This window comes from Caretta caretta, chromosome 17 (genome assembly GCF_965140235.1).
Source record: "Caretta caretta isolate rCarCar2 chromosome 17, rCarCar1.hap1, whole genome shotgun sequence".
NCBI classification, from domain to species: Eukaryota; Metazoa; Chordata; order Testudines; family Cheloniidae; genus Caretta; species Caretta caretta.
The window spans coordinates 1,798,332-1,816,777 of NC_134222.1; the positions used below are offsets into that span (position 1 = coordinate 1,798,332).

Sequence of the window (18,446 nt, forward strand, 5' to 3'; positions counted from 1 at the left end):
CAGGCCCTAAGCACAGCCTCTCACTGAGTCAGTCGGGTAGTTAGGCAACTAAGCATTTTCACACACAGTATTTCCATTTCAAGGAAATACATTTTGCATTGATTTTCCATCACCTCTCACTCCTAGGGACCAGCTGCTCCAGGCACTGGGCTCTGATCTTCAGCCTGGAAAAATCACTGAAATATGCTTTGTGGCAGCTTGAGACTGACTTTGTCTGTCAACATTTCACAAAGGAATGGTTTCCTCATTGTATCGGACACCAAATGAAACAACCTTTTGAATCCTCAAAGCTCCTTTACCAGTCTCTCTTCCCTGCAAGGTGTCAACTTCAGAAGCACCTGTGAACAATCCACTGCTATGGAAAGGTGATCTAAGTTCAGCTGGGAAGAAAGAAGATACATGAAAGTGTCCTGATTTTAGTCAGAGTAAAACAGATCCCAGGTAGCTGCTGCCGTCTGACAGAAAGGGGAAGAGAAACGACTGCTTGAGCGGGGACCTCATTTTATTGTCAGTGGAATAGAAGTCAGTTAGAAACATTCAGGGCACCAAAATATCCCCCGCATTGAGAGAAAGAAGTCAGGGTATCCCCTTACTATCTGAAGGCAGCTCACTGTCGCTCAGAGATGCTCTTATCTCCTCCATGGCAGAGTCTTTAATGGCTCAGTGGGTTTTGTCAGTGCCACCGAAGCCTCCCCTTTTCTCTGGGAAGGAAGAAAGTGGCACTGGATTTCATGAGAGGTTTGGGTTCCAAACAGGAGCTGGGAGTGCCTGGGGGACCTGAAGGTATCCTTATTTTAATTGCCTGGGCAGCACCTTAAGTGCCTCCTCACTCAGGGCTGCTTGTAAACACCACAGAATGGGAAATGTAGCTTGATGTCTCAAGAGATCTCCTACCATGTGCAAGATCCTTTAGCAAGGCTAGCTCTGGGAACATGGAGAGATCAACACTCTGTGGCTTGTGATCTGAATAAAGGAGTCAATCACCTGATTTATATAGCAAACCCACACGGCAGGGGAATGATGAATCTAGATCAGGGGTTCTCACAATTTTTTTGGTAGCCTCAGAGTGATGGTGGTGGCCACTCTGACAATTTTTCCTAAATACTTAATTAACTTTAGGAAAAAGAAATATGCACATATACATGTCCAAATCATTGTAATTTATTTGGGATTTTTTCCCCAGACTCAATAAAAATAACATACAGTTGTCTCTATTCTTTACTAGGCCTAAACAGAATAGAAACAAATAAGGTGCTTGGTAAGTTCTTGTATTTTTTCTTATGTCTTTTGCTTTTTTTGGTTGCCCTTTTTTTTTAAATTTAAAAAAGACATGTTAGTTACTAAGTCTGCTGTGAAAAGTGATATAAACAAACATACAAATACCACATTTCCCAGCAGGCTTACTCAGCCCCAGCAAGCCTGAGGACAAATTAAGCCCTGGATGGGGAGATGGATAGGGAGGCAGCAGGGGCCAGGTGCTGGGGGGGAGTGACCTTGGGGCAGAGCCCGCCACTGTACAGCCGGGAAACGGAGCCTGAAGCCCTGTGGCTGGAGCCTGCCACCCGAGGGCTGAAGCCTGCCCCCACCAGCCCTGGGAAGGTGGGGAACTTACTGGCTGCCTGCTCCTCTAGCTTGTCTTCCCCGGAGGTGGGCAGGACCCAACCATTGCTGGCGGCCTTGGGGGAGGGGGCCACTGCTTTCTCCCCCATCCCCGCCCAGGAGGCTGTGGCTGCAAGAAAATTCCCTGGTGGCTACATGCAGCCATGACCACCACATTTGAGAAACAGTCGTCTAGATACATATCTATAATATGCCAGTTAATGCATCTTGGTGCCAGTAAACAGCTCATCTCATCTTTGTCTGCAGAGGCTGTGCCAGTCCGTGCCAACACCAACATAGCTCTTGGAAGGGCAACACAAGCCCATAGACTGCCATGCAGCTCAGATTTTAGTCTTCTCAATCTCCATGGCGTTCAGTCCTGACCCGTGTCACCCGTTACCAGTGAAGGCGAACGTCCCTGCCAGCTCTGCAATGAACCTCAAGCCTGACCTGCGACATCCCTGCTTCTCCAACCAGGGGCACACCTAGAATCCCCTGGGGCAGTGCAAAGGAGATAAGGAGCAATGGGAGTAGAGAAAGCCTTTCAATGGATCCACTGTCCACCCCATGGCAATTTTCTCAGATTGCCGCTTCTAAAATCAGGCAGCTCCTTGGGAAGCATTCCCCTTTCCCCAGCCTCCTGCAGCAGCCCCTCAGGTATACAGAGCTTCATGTTCAGACAGCAGCCCACTGACCCACGCTCTCCTTCTCTGCTCTCCTGATACTCAGCTCAGTCACAGCAGCACGTGCAGCCTGGTCCCTCCCTCACAGCCTTCTGGCAAGTGAAAGAAAAGGATAAGGGACAGAAAACAAGACGACAAAAATGCTTGCAAAATAGGAAAGAGGAGAATGGAAAGAGGCCAGGGTGCCAACTGCGTAGGGGAAGGGAGACCGTATCCATGCACCACCCTATTGCAGGTGCACTCTAGTTGGGAACCACTGCTTAGTCAACATGTCTCTCTTTGACTGCAACCAATAGAGTGATTCCCTCAGCAATACCCACCTGCTATCCCAGCTACACTAAAAAGGAATGAGTGGCTCTATTTGCAAGCAACATCCTCTGCTCCAGCCCCCATCAGCAAACATCTGGCTCCTAAAGGCCCAATTTCCATGATCCGTCATTCATTAGACTTCCACAGCCTGCAGAAGCAGCACCAGGCAGACAGCACGAGGTGCTGCAATCACAAGGAAGATCAGCATGTGAGCTGGGCTGGGCTGGTGCAGCCTTTTCAGCTGGACCACCACCATTTCTAGTTGTACAGCTACGTGGCCTTGCAGCACTGAAGACATGAGATGAGGGGAATACACCCGATAACCCTTTCTTTGCCAGAAGACAGCAGTCCTTTTGACTTTAAAGGACAGTTATATTTACAAAGCCACTTTCAGGCCAAAGGACCCCCAAGCACTATACAGGCAGCATTTCACTTTACAGTACTCACTCAGCTACTCATAGCTGAGTCTGCAGTTTTCCTAGAACACCAATTACTGTAGAAGCGTTTTAAGCTCTTGCCTGAGGGAGACTAGAGTTACTTCTTCACAGTGGACATTAATGGTCTGGAGAGTATTTGACAGACCAGTGCTCATATCACTCATGCCCACTGAGGTGCAATACAATGCATGCATCTGGACATGCATGCAGGTGACACCTCTTTGAGCCCTTCAGAAATGACCCTGATCTTAGAGATTCAATTTGTGCTCTTGCCTCCTCTCTCCACCCCGTATTCTGCCACTGCAGAATCATCATTTTCAGCACAACTTCCAGCCACAGGTTTTTGCTTTTGGCAGTACAGATAGCAGGCTAGTCCTCCAAAGGATGCGAAAGCCAAGAAGCAGTAGAGGAAGCAAAGAGATTGCTCTGTAAATGCAGCACTAAAACTGGGTGGGGGGGGGTTGGTTCCCCAACATCCACTCCAAGTTCTCACTGGATAATCTGTTGGGGGGTAGGTCAATGTCTGAGAATTTCACCACGTTCCACCATTAAACTTTTTGCAGTTCAGACCCTTCAAAGAACATTCTACTTTAGTTTTGGTTTACTCAGCATCCCTCACTGTACCCAGGGGGAATCTCAGTGCCCTGATATTGCCAGCGGGCGTCAGCCCCACCATAAAGGGGTGGCTCCATGTTCTTCAGCGTGTCCATCTCTTCATTAGTGGTCAGACAAAAAGAGTTGGTAACATCTAAACAAGCAGCTCATTTCTTGAGCTTCACACAGAGCTTCAAGCGGATGTCACACAGGAATATGTTCATCAGGTCCTCCCCGGCCTCCTGAGCAATCTTGCTGATCAGCTGGCCTCCCACACCGATCAGCATCTTCTGTACCACAAACAGAGACAGAGGATTATCACATTCACCTCCCTGACTTCTGGCAGTGCCACCTAACTGCAGGGAGAGACAGCCCGAGAGAGCAACATGGTGACTGGGGAAGAAGATAAAGAGGATGTTTCATTTCAGTGTCTCTCAACCTTTTTGATACCAGAGACCGGCTTGCTGCTTTCCTAAATTGCGTCAGGGAGATCTCAGGGACTGGTGCCAGTCCACGGACCGATCGTTGAGAAACACTGATTTGAAGCATCCCTGAACCCTGCCTATGGGGTATCTGTCACCACAGAACAGTGCAGACTCTTGCCCCGTTTGCAGAGAAACTGAAAAACCAGCTGCTTGACACTGGGAGGGCCTGTACTCTCTACCTCAGACACAGACAGCATGGTCTGTGCCAAAGGGGAGATAGGTACCTCGAGTGACTGACTGGCCAACTCACACATGAGCTGGCGCATGCTGTGCCTTCATGCTCTAGTCAGAGGGTAAGGAAGGTACAGAGTAGACCCTGTCACTGCTATGCTCCACCTAGTACATAATGGGCGGTTTGGCCTCACTCTCTGTCTAGACGTACCACAGGGCTACAGACATTTAATGCACTTTACACTGTGCCTGACCTGCAATTCACAGCCCACAGGACTCAGAGTCTGTACTGCAAGCCTAGTGCAGGGCGCATTAGCCTATAGCAGAGAACTGGCTAAGAAACAGGATGTCTAGTATGCGCCATACAAATGTGACTGATCTCCATGGATGCATGAAGGATCCTACTCCCACACTGGGTCTGCAGACCCTCCTTTCTTCTGCTCCCAATCAGCAGACTCCCCCAATCAGCAGCGAAAGAGCATAGAGATTCTCCAAGAATACTCACCACATGGGTCTCCTTTGGGACGAGCAGGTTCTGCAGGATGATGAGCTCCCCACTCGGCCCTTCCTCCCACATCTCCGTCTTCTGCAACATTAGGGCACAAACCCAACCACTCAGTAAACCCCTCCAAAGAGCAAAGTCCCCTGCCTCCAGGCCCCAGAGACTCCTATTCCGCTGCCTGTCCCTCTCGTGGCCAAGCACACATGCACAACAGGCATCATGAGGGCCCTACTCCCCAGTGAAGGACTTGGGAATAATGCAGTGCCACACGCCCTCAAACATTAAACCCAAACCTTTAGAGATTACCAGGAAGGATCTCTCTCATCATATGGACACTTACGAAAAGCTGCTCTCACTGAGCTGCTTCCTACCTGAAGCACAGTGTAGGGCACTTCTTGTGGCAGATACTCCAGTAGCTTCCCCCTAATTATATCATCACAGATCTCCTGGGGGGACTGGCTTGTCAAAACCCTGCTGTGGTACTCCCATCGACCTGGCTTGGCTTGCATCAGGAGGTACTTCTGTCAACACAAAGGGCAGTTAAAGGGGACCCAAAGTCACCAGTAAAAGTCCTAGGTGGAAATAAATCAAAGATGGCACTCTTAAGTAGTCTGACATGGCACAGTTCCCTTGGTCAGATGGCACCCCATCACCAGCATACCAGGGACTCCTCAGGGAGCTGCAGACCGCAGGCCAGGAGAAAGGGGACAGGTCAGACAAATAAAGGTTGGCTATTTCCTCATACGATATGAGGCTCAAACCACAAGAGTGAGAGGGTGCAAGTCACAAGGTAGATGGAAATTATTTCAGGCTAATTTACCTTCAGTGTCTCCACTGCCTCTCCATTAATAGCTGCTAGCATGAAGATCTCCTGGAAGTGTGGCCAGCCTTTCTTGTTCTTTAAGTCTCTAGATACCTGGTGGTTTGCAATTTGTACTTTCTCTGTGCCTTCCAACATATGATTAGAGTTTGATGCCCTCATGTTACAACTGGTATCTGAGCTAGAGCCTCTCTGGACTTCGCTGGCATCCTGGAGATAACCAGACTGTTTGGAGGTATTTTCAGACAGGCAAGTTTGGATGCTTTGAAGGGGATTGTTTCTGGTGGAGTCCGAATGTATCTTAGACATAGATTTCACTTTCAGTTTCTTTCCATTTACAACTCCTTCTGTGAGCTCAGTGACCAGGTCCAGCAGAAGGGCCTTTCTCTTCAGCAGATCCACCTGAAATAGAAAGACTGATCAGGAATTTGTTCCAGATGAACTGGGACAAATGTAACTGTCTCATGTAATAATCCAAATCTTGAGGTGAAAGAGGGATGAATCACAGATGTAAGGTCTGCACTATTTGCTGCAGGCCTACATCACCCCCTTGTAAGTTACAAGACACTGGAAACCTTCAAATAAATTGATCTCTTCTGTGGCACTTGCCAAGAGAACAACACTTAGTTTAACCTTCAATAGAGGTATAAAGGAAAGAGGCCCTGTATGTAATGCCCAAGCGCTAACTCACTGTATAAAACAGAGGACTTGGATCCCTCTCTCATTTACCTTGTTCATGACCAGGATGCTGGGAATCTGTGGGAACTGAGAAAGACACTGCAGCACCTGGAGACTCAGACGGTTCTGTGTCCAGCGTTCTGACACATCCACCAAAACCAGAACTGCCAAACAGAGAGATACATTTCAATCCCCTCGTGGCAGATATCAGTCTTTAATGCCCCTCAGCTTGTGGACTCTTTGTTCACATCACCGCCTTTCTTACTTCCACAGCAGAATGTGTACGTCTGAGTGTGCGTGTAGAGGTTCCTAATATGATAAAATAATGCACTTTTCTACATCTTCCCAGTGCCATACTAACTAATCCTCAACAACCCAGCCCAGTCCAATCATCCACACTTCCTCCTTAAGCGTTGTACAAGTATACTATACTTTTCCCCAGTTACATATGTGGAGAGTTCCTGTATGTAGTTCCCCTCCACTCTATCCCCGCACACCCAGGAGCTGCCATTGCTGCTCCACTCAGTACATGGGCACTCGGATACCAGGGCAATGGGAGCCATACAAGTACCCACCGCAGACAGATCAGGATTTGACTTGATATAGTAGGAGAACTGGGTTCCCACCTAAGTCTGCATGTTTCATGCTGTCCCATGGATCATGTATCAGGGATTTCTCCAGATTATGCCTGAAAGACAAATACCTATTATGGAACTACACATGCATCTGATCATAAACTGCCTCCTTTTCCATCCCATGGCAGAGTGGAAGAATTTCCTCTTAAAACAAAAGACAGTCCATTTCACATTCCCTTTTAGTACCCAGCTAGTGCAGTGCCACCTTTTGGCCTACATCATCTCTCACTGAGAGTGCAGTGCCTAGCACAATGTGATCTCAACAAAGACTGTGGACTCTAGGTGCTACTGGATTGCTGGTAATTTTAAGGTAGTTCAGAGACAAGAACTGGGCTCAAAGACCTTCACATTCTGTGCACAACACACCTCTATCCCAAGTAAATACCCATTACACCCCTTTCAATCTGCTCTACAAGCTCCTACAACAGAACTCATGTTCTGGTCTCCTCAAACTTTGCCCAGCTGGATTTTTCATCTACCCACATTGAGAGAGATACCTTTTGGCTTTCGTGTGGCTGATGAGGCCAGGTGTGTCCAGGATGATCTAGAAAGAGAAAGCCAAACCAATAAGGATCTTCCTGTAATTACTGACAGGAAGCTAAAACTCATGTTTGTGCAACTGAAGTAGACTGCAAGGTGTAAGCAAAATGCTATGGATCACAAATGTCTATTGCTGAGAGTTACCTTATCACATGTGGAATACCTACCAGCTGAGTGTCTTCTTCTGTGATGACCCCACAGGCATTGCATCGTGTGGTGTGCACCTTCTTAGAGACTGGGAAAATCTGCAGGAAACAAGTCAGATGTGTACAACATCTAAGAAACGTAGACAAAAACAATCTGTCACCTGGTTCTCAGATGCTGCAAAGCTTTACCTTTCTGCCCAAGAGTTTATTCGAGAGGGTAGATTTCCCAGCATTTGGTGCTCCAATGATGGCAACTCTCAGAACCTTGGGGTTCTCTGGCTCATCTGGTTGGTGCACCAACAAGTTATCTTGCTCAGCTGCAGAGAGAGAAATAAGGTGTTCAAGTAAGAACACTGCAATCACACCAGACTGCACACATTTAATGGATTAGTGCACCAAAGACTCAAAAGATATCACTGCACAAAACAAAATATTAAGTGGCTGACGAGATTAATCTTGAGAGACTACAAGAATGTACAGCCTTTAATCCCCACCTCATGGGATACCCAGCTATTTACAACTGTTGGAACATCTTTTGCAAGTCAGTCCTTCCAAGGCTGTTTTCCAACTTTCTGCTATGCCCTCTTTAGAGGCTGCCTCTATTGCTATTGTTCACCACCTCCCTAGAAAAATCATGCAGGCAGCTGAGTTTACCTTTGCAGTAAGACACCGATGGTGGATGTTGACCCAGTGCACATTCGGTCTTCTCTCTGGAAATTCCTAGGATGGTATCCAGGGCAGAAATGTTTCCATAAAAGCAAGCAGGGAATATGTTGACCCTCTGGGCTCTGTTCTCCAGGAAACAGGCACCACTGACTGAAAAACCAACACAGCAATACCAACTTAAACCTGCTGCATGCTGGACCGAAAATGCTACAAGATATTCTAAGCAAGATGGCCTCAAAACACAGCTGAGAAATTAGATTTTACCAATATGGGTTCCTCAATCCCACTAACAGCTTATGGTTCTTTCAGGTTACAGTTGGGATGGTAATGACAAGGGCACACACACTACATAACCAGAGAATTCCATAATCAAGGCTCCTAAACCATTAGTACGAACTATGTACAAAGGATTAATCGCATTAGAAGAGATATTAGCAAACACTCTCATGCAGTATGGCTGAAGCCCCTACCTGTAATTCTCCCCAGCCTCCCTCCTTGCTGCCCATTACACTTATAAAGCCTTCTCATGTGCCAGTTCACACAGCTTCCACAATGAAAAGGGGTCAGCACCATTTCCCAGCATTCATTTAGGGAATTGTGTCTGAATTGTATTGTCCATATCTAGCAGCCTCTTCAGCAACCTGTGCAGAGAGAAATTTTACCAGTTCTCCCACCTTTGGTGCTAACAATGGAACCACAAGTGCAGACTGGGCACATGCATTTTTACCACCAAGTCACTAAAGTCAGCAATGAGCAAGTTCAGATAAACATGATGAGAAAGGCATCTGAGCTGAGTCTACACTAGTACTTCAGTCATTGCTCCAAAGCTGTCAGACTGCTAAGAATTCTCACTTTCTACAAGAAGCTTCGGGGCCGGTAACGTGTCCTTTATGCCTGTACATTGATATTTACTATTTGTATCATGCTAGCACCTAGGAACCTCAGTCATGGACCAGGACTCCACTGTGCAAGCTGCGGTAAAAACACACAACAAGAAGATGGAACCGACCCAAAGAGCTTACAGTCCAAGTAGAAGACAAAAAACAAGAGATGGACAAGTGCAAAGAAACAATGAGATGATATTAGTCAGCAAGACACACTGGTTTCACACCAGTGGCCCAGTCACCATCAAGTTTTTGTAAACATCACAGCAAAGGAAGAATTCAAAGGAGGCTAATGAGATGGCTTTGCAGATGTTTATTGGGAGCTCCTGACAAATGTGGGGGGCGGCAAGGGAGAAAGCGCAAAGGGGCTTGTTTGGGAGATGGAGGCTGGCTTTATGGGCTGACTTGAGGTGGGTCGTACAAAGCTAAATAGTGACTGCACTCAATACCAAAAGAAAAAAGAAAGTGCTGAACAATGACTCCTAAGCACTATTGAACTCTCACGGCGATAGCAGGAAGAAGAGCTGGTTGTGCTCCTTTTGCCAGGAAACTGAAACACGGGTGCTATAACGGATGTCAGGGTACGGTGAGTAACCATAGTGGAGAGTTTCTCAACATGCGACCTAACCATTACAAGGCAGAAACTCTTATTTGAGCAACTGTGTACGGAGCTTTCCTCTACACTGGCCAGTTACAGCACCCCCACCCCCAGACCCATCCCACTGGTCTGTTGCTCTCCAAGTCTGGGGAGAGCTCCCTGATCAGAAGACGGGGGCTGAGCACTGCAGGGAGGAGGGAGGTTGGCTCCTGGTGGCCGAGGCTGGCAGTCTGGGGTGTTGACCAGCGTCTGAGTGGCGGCAGCAGAGCACCGGGGACAGCTCCAAACACGCAGACCAGAGCCCTGTAACCAGCGCTGCACTGTGGGTAGCTATCCCACAGTTCCCGCAGTCTCCGCTGCCCATTGGAATTCTGGGTTGAGATCCCAATGCCTGATGGGGCTAAAACATTGTCGCGGGTGGTTCTGGGTACATATCGTCAGGCCCCCGTTCCCTCCCTCCCTCCGTGAAAGCAAGGGCAGACAATCGTTTCGCGCCTTTTTTCCTGAGTTACCTGTGCAGACGCCATACCACGGCAAGCATGGAGCCCGTTCAGCTCACTGTCACCGTATGTCTCCTGGGTGCTGGCAGACGTGGTACGGCATTGCTACACAGCAGCAGCAACCCATTGCCTTGTGGCAGCAGATGGTGCAATAGGACTGGTAGCCGTCATCGTCATGTCCGAGGTGCTCCTGGTCACCTGTGTGAGGTCGATCAGGAGCGCCTGGGCAGACATGGGCGCAGGTACTAAATTTGGAGTGACTTGATCAGGTCATTCTCTTTAGTCCTGCAGTCAGTCCTATTGAACCATCTTATGGCGAGCAGGCAGGTGATGCGGATTGCTAGCAGTCCTACTGCATCATCTTCTGCCGAGATGGCATGCAGGCAGGCAAGCGATGAGGATGGCTAGCAGTCCTATTGTACCATCTTCTGCCGAGCAGCCATGAGATGTGGATGGCATGCAGTAAAAGATAGATGGAGTGTAACAAAACAAGAAATAGACCAGATTTGTTTTGTACTCATTTGCAAACCCCTCCCCGCCCCCGTCTAGGGGGCTCATTCCTCTAGGTCACACTGCAGTCACTCACAGAGAAGGTGCAGAGAGGTAGATATAGCCATGTATCAATCAGAGGCCAGACTAACCTCCTTGTTCCAATAAGAACAATAGCTTAGGTGCACCATTTCTTATTGGAACCCTCCGTGAAGCCCTGCCTGAAATACTCCTTGATGTAAAGCCACCCCCTTTGTTGATTTTAGCTCCCTGTAAACCAACCCTGTAAGCCGTGTCGTCAGTCGCCCCTCCCTGCGACACAGCAACGGCAAACAATCGTGCATCTGAGTTGAGAGTGCTGTCCAGAGCAGTCACAATGGAGCACTCTGGGATAGCTCCCGGAAGCCAATACCGTCAAATTGTGTCCACAGTACCCCAAATTCGACCTGTCAAGGCTGATTTAAGCGCTAATCCACTTGTCAGGGGTGGAGTAAGGAAATCGATTTTAAGAGCCCTTTAAGTCAAAATAAAGGGCTTCATCGTGTGGACGGGTGCAGGTTTACATCAATTTAACGCTGCTAAATTCGACCTAAAGTCCTAGTGTAGACCAGAGCTAAGCCCTGGTCTACACTAGGACTTTAGATCGAATTTAGCAGCGTTAAATCGATTTAAACCTGCACCCGTCCACACAATGAAGCCCTTTATTTCGACTTAAAGGGCTCTTAAAATCGATTTCCTTACTCCACCCCTGACAAGTGGATTAGCGCTTAAATCGACGTTGCCGGCTCGAATTTGGGGTACTGTGGACACAATTCGATGGTATTGGCCTCCGGGAGCTATCCCAGAGTGCTCCATTCTGACCGCTCTGGACAGCGCTCTCAACTCAGATGCACTGGCCAGGTAGACAGGAAAAGAACCGCGAACTTTTGAATCTCATTTCCTGTTTGGCCAGCGTGGCAAGCTGCAGGTGACCATGCAGAGCTCATCAGCAGAGGTGACCATGATGGAGTCCCAGAATCGCAAAAGAGCTCCAGCATGGACTGAACGGGAGGTACGGGATCTGATCGCTGTTTGGGGAGAGGAATCCGTGCTATCAGAACTCCGTTCCAGTTTTCGAAATGCCAAAACCTTTCTGAAAATCTCCCAGGGCATGAAGGACAGAGGCCATAACAGGGACCCGAAGCAGTGCCGCGTGAAACTGAAGGAGCTGAGGCAAGCCTACCAGAAAACCAGAGAGGCGAACGGCCGCTCTGGGTCAGAGCCCCAAACATGCCGCTTCTATGATGAGCTGCATGCCATTTTAGGGGGTTCAGCCACCACTACCCCAGCCGTGTTGTTTGACTCCTTCAATGGAGATGGAGGCAATACAGAAGTAGGTTTTGGGGACGAAGAAGATGATGAGGAGGAGGTTGTAGATAGCTCACAGCAAGCAAGCGGAGAAACCGGTTTTCCCGACAGCCAGGAACTGTTTCTCACCCTAGACCTGGAGCCAGTACCCCCCGAACCCACCCAAGGCTGCCTCCTGGACTCAGCAGGCGGAGAAGGGACCTCTGGTGAGTGTACCTTTTAAAATGCTATACATGGTTTAAAAGCAAGCATGTGAAAGGATTACTTTGCCCTGGCATTTGCGGTTCTGCCTTTGCAAAAGGTTTCTGGGGAGGGCAGCCTTATTTCGTCCTTCATGGTAGGACACTTTACCACTCCAGGCCAGCAACACGTACTGGGGAATCACTGTAGAACAAAGCATTGCAGTGTATGTTTGCTGGCATTCAACCAAAATCCGTTCACGCGGTGGGAGGAGGCAAAATGCGACCTTGTAACGAAAGCACATGTGCTATGTATGTAATGTTAACTTTCAAGGTTTACCCTGAAAGAGTGTAGCCACTGTTTTATAAAATGTGTCTTTTTAAATACCGCTGTCCCTTTTTTTTTCTCCACCAGCTGCATGTGTTTCAATGATCACAGGATCTTCTCCTTCCCAGAGGCTAGTGAAGCTTAGAAAGAAAAAAAAACGCACTCGCGATGAAATGTTCTCCGAGCTCATGCTGTCCTCCCACACTGACAGAGCACAGACGAATGCGTGGAGGCAAATAATGTCAGAGTGCAGGAAAGCACAAAATGACCGGGAGGAGAGGTGGAGGGCTGAAGAGAGTAAGTGGCGGGCTGAAGAGAGTAAGTGGCGGGCTGAAGACAGGGCTGAAGCTCAAAGGTGGCGGCAGCGTGATGAGAGGAGGCAGGATTCAATGCTGAGGCTGCTGCAGGACCAAACCAGTATGCTCCAGTGTATGGTTGAGCTGCAGCAAAGGCAGCTGGAGCACAGACTGCCACTGCAGCCCCTCTGTAACCAACCGCCCTCCTCCCCAAGTTCCATAGCCTCCACACCCAGACGCCCAAGAACACGGTGGGGAGGCCTCCGGCCAACCAGCCACTCCCCCACAGAGGATTGCCCAAAAAAAAGAAGGCTGTCATTCAATAAATTTTAAAGTTGTAAACTTTTAAAGTGCTGTGCTTAAAGTGCTGTGTGGCATTTTCCTTCCCTCCTCCACCACCCCTCCTGGGATACCTTGGTAGTCATCCCCCTATTTGTGTGATGAATGAATAACGAATGCATGACTGTGAAGCAGCAATGACTTTATTGGCTCTGCAAGCAATGATTAAAGGGAGGAGGGGAGGGTGGTTAGCTTACAGGGAAGTAGAGTGAACCAAGGGGCGGGGGGGTTCATCAAGGAGAAACAAACAGAACTTTTACACCGTAGCCTGGCCAGTCATGAAACTGTTTTTCAAAGCTTCTCTGATGCGTACCGCGCCCTCCTGTGCTCTTCTAACCGCCCTGGTGTCTGGCTGCGCGTAACCAGCAGCCAGGCGATTTGCCTCAACCTCCCACCCCGCCATAAACGTCTCCCCCTTACTCTCACAGATATTGTGGAGCACACAGCAAGCAGTAATAACAGTGGGAATATTGGTTTCGCTGAGGTCTAAGCGAGTCAATAAACTGCGCCAGCGCGCCTTTAAACGTCCAAATGCACATTCTACCACCATTCTGCACTTGCTCAGCCTGTAGTTGAACAGCTCCTGACCACTGTCCAGGCTGCCTGTGTACGGCTTCATGAGCCATGGCATTAAGGGGTAGGCTGGGTCCCCAAGGATACATATAGGCATTTCAACATCCCCAACAGTTATTTTCTGGTCTGGGAATAAAGTCCCTTCCTGCAGCTTTTGAAACAGACCAGAGTTCCTGAAGATGCGAGCATCATGCACCTTTCCCGGCCATCCCACGTTGATGTTGGTGAAACGTCCCTTGTGATCCACCAGAGCTTGCAGCACTATTGAAAAGTACCCCTTGCGGTTTATGTACTCGGCGGCTTGGTGCTCCGGTGCCAAGATAGGGATATGGGTTCCATCTATAGCCCCACCACAGTTAGGGAATCCCATTGCAGCAAAGCCATCCACTATGACCTGCACATTTCCCAGGGTCACTACCCTTGATATCAGCAGATCTTTGATTGCGTGGGCTACTTGCATCACAGCAGCCCCCACAGTAGATTTGCCCACTCCAAATTGATTCCCAACTGACCGGTAGCTGTCTGGCGTTGCAAGCTTCCACAGGGCTATCGCCACTCGCTTCTCAACTGTGAGGGCTGCTCTCATCTTGGTATTCATGCGCTTCAGGACAGGGGAAAGCAAGTCACAAAGTTCCATGAAAGTGCCCTTACGCATGCGAAAGTTTCGTAGCCACTGGGAATCGTCCCAGACCTGCAACACTATGCGGTCCCACCAGTCTGTGCTTGTTTCCCGAGCCCAGAATCGGCGTTCCACAGCATGAACCTGCCCCATTAGCACCATGATGCATGCATTGTCAGGGCCCATGCTTTCAGAGAAATCTGTGTCCATGTCCTGATCACTCACGGGACCGCGCTGACGTCGCCTCCTCGCCCGGTATCGCGTTGCCATGTTTTGGTGCTGCATATACTGCTGAATAATGCGTGTGGTGGTTAATGTGCTCCTAATTGCCAAAGTGAGCTGAGCGGGCTCCATGCTTGCCGTGGTATGGCGTCCGCACAGAAAAAAGGCGCGGAACGATTGTCTGCCGTTGCTCTGACGGAGGGAGGGGCGACTGACGACACGGCTTACAGGGTTGGCTTCAGGGAGCTAAAATCAACAAAGGGGGTGCCTGTACATCAAGGAGTATTTCAGGCAGGACTGCACGGAGGGTTCCAATAAGAAATGGTGCACCTAAGTTATCGTTGTTATTGGAACAAGGAGGTTAGCCTGGCCTCTGATTGATACATGGCTAGATTTACCTCGCTGCACCTTCTCTGTGAGTGACTGCAGTGTGACCTAGAGGAATGAGTCCCCTAGACAGGGGAGGAGGCAAATGAGTACAAAACAAATCTGGTCTATTTCTTGTTTTGACCCACTCCATCTATCTTTTACATCTTTGGCTGGCAGCAGACGGTGCAGAAGGACTGCATGCCATCCACATCTCATGGCTGCTTGGCAGAAGATGGTACAGTACGCCTGCTAGCCATCCCCATCTCTTGCCTGCCTGGCAGAAGATGGTGCAATACGACTGCTAGCAATCCTCATCTCTTGCCTGCCTGGCAGAAGATGGTACAGTACGACTGCTAGCAGTCCGTATCGCCTGCCTGCTCACCATAAGACGGTTCAATAGGACTGACTGCAGGACTAAAGAGAATGACCTGGTCAAGTCACTCCAAATTTAGTCCCTGCGCCCATGTCTGCCCAGGCGCTCCCAGCCGACGCGGCCAGGAGCACCTCGGACACGATGAGGACGACTACCAATCGTATTGCACCGTCTGCTGCCAGAAGGCAAGGGGTTGCTGCTACTGTGCAGCAAAGCCGTACCGCGTCTGCCAGCACCCAGGAGACATAGGGTGACGGTTACCTGAGCGGGCTCCATGCTTGCTGTGGTATGGCGTCTGCACAGGTAACTCAGGAAAAAAGGCGCGAAATGATTGTCTGCCCTTGCTTTCACGGAGGGAGGGAGGGAACGGGGGCCTGACGACACGTACCCAGAACCACCCGCGACAATGTTTTAGCCCCATCAGAGCGCTCCATTGTGACTGCTCTGGACAGCACTCTCAGATGCCCGATTGTTTGCCATTGCTCTGACGCTGGGAGGGGCGCTTACAGGGTTGGCTTCAGGGAGCTAAAATCAACAAAGGGGGTGGCTTTACATCAAGGAGTATTTCAGGCAGGACTTCACAGAGGGTTCCAATAAGAAATGGTGCACCTAAGTTATTGTCCTTATTGGAGCAAGAAGGTTAGCCTGGCCTCTGATTGATACATGGCTAGATTTACCTCGCTGCACCTTGACTGCAGTGTGATCTAGAAGAATGAGTCCCCTAGACAGGGGAGGGGGGGGAAGCAAATGAGTACAAAACAAATCTGGTCTATTTCTTGTTTTGACCCACTCCATCTATCTTTTACATCTTTGGCTGGCAGCAGACGGACTGCATGCCATCCACATCTCATGACTGCTCGGCAGAAGATGGTACAGCACGACTGCTAGCAGTCCGTATCGCCTGCCCGCTCACCATAAGACGGTTCAATAGGACTGACTGCAGGACTAAAGAGAATGACCTGGTCAAGTCACTCCAAATTTAGTCCCTGTGCCCATGTCTGCCCAGGCGCTCCTGATCGACCTCACAGAGGCGACCAGGAGCACCTCAGACATGACGATGACGGCTACCAGTCGTACTGTACCGTCTGCTGCCACAAGGCAAGGGGTTGCTGCTACTGTGTAGCAATGCCGTACCGCGTCTGCCAGCACCCAGGAGACATAGGGTGACGGTTACCTGAGCGGGCTCCATGCTTGCCATGGTATGGCGTCTGCACAGGTAACTCAGGAAAAAAGGCGCGAAATGATTGTCTGCCCTTGCTTTCACGGGGGGAGGGAGGGAACGGGAGGCTGACGATATGTACCCAGAACCACCCGCGACAATGTTTTAGCCCCATCAGGCATTGGGATCTCAACCCAGAATTCCAATGGGCAGCGGAGACTGCGGGAACTGTGGGATAGCTACCCACAGTGCAACGCTCCGGAAGTCGACGCTTGCCTCGGTACTGTGGAAGCGCTCCGCCGAGTTAATGCACTTAATGCACTTAGAGCATTTACTGTGGGGACACACACACTCGAATTTATAAAACCGATTTCTAAAAAACCGACTTCTATAAATTCGACCTTATTCCGTAGTGTAGACATACCCTAAGTGAACCAGAACCAGCCCAATGGGGCCTTCCAAAGCTTCACGGCCCCCCCAACCCGGCCCCGCCCCCCCGGCTCCCCTCCCCCGCCCGGCCCCAGGCCCGGCTTCCCTCCCCCACAACCCGGCCCGGGCCCCGCCCCCCGGCTCCCCTCCCAGGCCAGGCCAGGCCCCCCCCAACCCGGCCCCGCCCCCCCGGCTCCCCTCCCCCGCCCGGCCCCAGGCCCGGCTTCCCTCCCCCCCAACCCGGCCCGGCCCCGCCCCCCCGCAACGCGGCCCGGGCCCCGGACCCCGTCCCCCGGCTCCCCTCCCAGGCCAGGCCAGGCCAGGCCCCCCCCAACCCGGCCCCGCCCCCCCGCAACGCGGCCCGGGCCCCGCCCCCCGGCTCCCCTCCCAGGCCAGGCCAGGCCAGGCCAGGCCCCCCCCAACCCGGCCCCGCCCCCCCGCAACGCGGCCCGGGCCCCGCCCCCCGGCTCCCCTCCCAGGCCAGGCCAGGCCAGGCACCCCCCCCCAACCCGGCCCCAGGCCCGGCTTCCCTCCCCCACAACGCGGCCCGGACCCGCCCCCCGGCTCCCCTCCCAGGCCAGGCCAGGCCCCCCCCAACCCGGCCCCGCCCGCCCGGCCCCAGGCCCGGCTTCCCTCCCCCACAACCCGGCCCGGGCCCCGCCCCGCGGCTCTCTCACCTGTGCGGGCCCGGCCCGACCTCCCCGCCCGCAGCGCCCAGCGCAGAGCGCGGCCCACGGCGGCCATGACACGCCCAGGCCTCAGCAGCTACAAGCCCCGCCGCCTCGCGCCCCAGGGGCCGCCATCTTCACCCGCCGCGGGGCATTGTGGGAGCGGGCGCGGCGGGCTCGCCCCATTGGCTGGGAGCACATCGAGGGGCGGGGCTCTAGCGTGGGGGCGGGGCAGCCCAGACACAGTCTGCGCCGGGACGGGCGGGGCGCCCTCTGCTGGGGGACAGCCACTCGCTCGCCAGAGCCCCCCGGAACCCCGGGGTGCCTGCCCTCAGCCCCCCCGGCCTGCCAACCCCCTCATCGCCACGGACCCCCTCCAGCCCCCCGCAATCCCCTCAGCCCCCCCGGGCCTGGCAACCCCTACAGCCCCCCCGTAATCCCCTACAGCCCCCCCCGGCCTCCACAGCCCCCCCGCAATCCCCTACAGCCCCCCCCCGGGCCTGGCAACCCCTACAGCCCCCCCGGCCTCCACAGCTCCCCCGCAATCCCCTACAGCCCCCCCCCGGGCCTGGCAACCCCCTACAGCCCCCCCGCAATCCCCTACAGCCCCCCCCCCCCGGCCTCCACAGCCCCCCCGGGCCCCCTCCAGCCCCCCGCAATCCCCTCAGCCCCCCCCGGGCCTGGCAACCCCTACAGCCCCCCCGCAATCCCCTACAGCCCCCCCCGGCCTCCACAGCCCCCCCGCAATCCCCTACAGCCCCCCCCGGGCCTGGCAACCCCTACAGCCCCCCCGCAATCCCCTACAGCCC

At 51.9% G+C, this 18,446-nt stretch overlaps 1 protein-coding gene across 2 annotated transcripts; it reads right to left on the reverse strand.

Annotated features, from left to right (window-relative positions):
- Positions 1 to 1,139: 1,139 nt before the first annotated feature.
- ERAL1 (Era like 12S mitochondrial rRNA chaperone 1) lies at positions 1,140 to 17,805 on the reverse strand. Of its 2 annotated transcripts, XM_048824381.2 has the most exons (12): positions 17,647 to 17,785; positions 8,736 to 8,906; positions 8,254 to 8,415; positions 7,789 to 7,916; positions 7,621 to 7,698; positions 7,411 to 7,457; positions 6,905 to 6,966; positions 6,330 to 6,442; positions 5,601 to 6,002; positions 5,152 to 5,301; positions 4,784 to 4,864; positions 1,140 to 3,912 (listed from the first exon to the last, which is right to left on the reverse strand). In XM_048824381.2, exons 2-12 carry the CDS (start codon positions 8,836 to 8,838, stop codon positions 3,790 to 3,792), a joined length of 1,449 nt encoding a protein of 482 aa, XP_048680338.1. In that variant the 5' UTR covers positions 8,839 to 8,906; positions 17,647 to 17,785; the 3' UTR covers positions 1,140 to 3,789. The 2 variants fall into 2 exon arrangements, with proteins under 2 accessions (XP_048680338.1, XP_048680339.1); XM_048824382.2 differs by lacking the exon at positions 8,736 to 8,906 and having other exon boundaries at positions 17,647 to 17,805.
- Between the last annotated feature and the right edge of the window lie 641 nt (positions 17,806 to 18,446).

Excerpts from the sequence above, each read along its gene's own strand:
- ERAL1 (XM_048824381.2), bottom strand. The coding sequence starts at position 8,838 with ATGGTGCTGACCCCTTTTCATTGTGGAAGCTGTGTGAACTGGCACATG. Across the intron at positions 6,443-6,904 it reads CATGAAACATGCAGACTTAG|TTCTGGTTTTGGTGGATGTG; the intron begins GTGGGAACCCAG and ends TCTGTTTGGCAG. Across the intron at positions 3,913-4,783 it reads TCCCAAAGGAGACCCATGTG|AAGATGCTGATCGGTGTGGG; the intron begins GTGAGTATTCTT and ends TTTGTGGTACAG.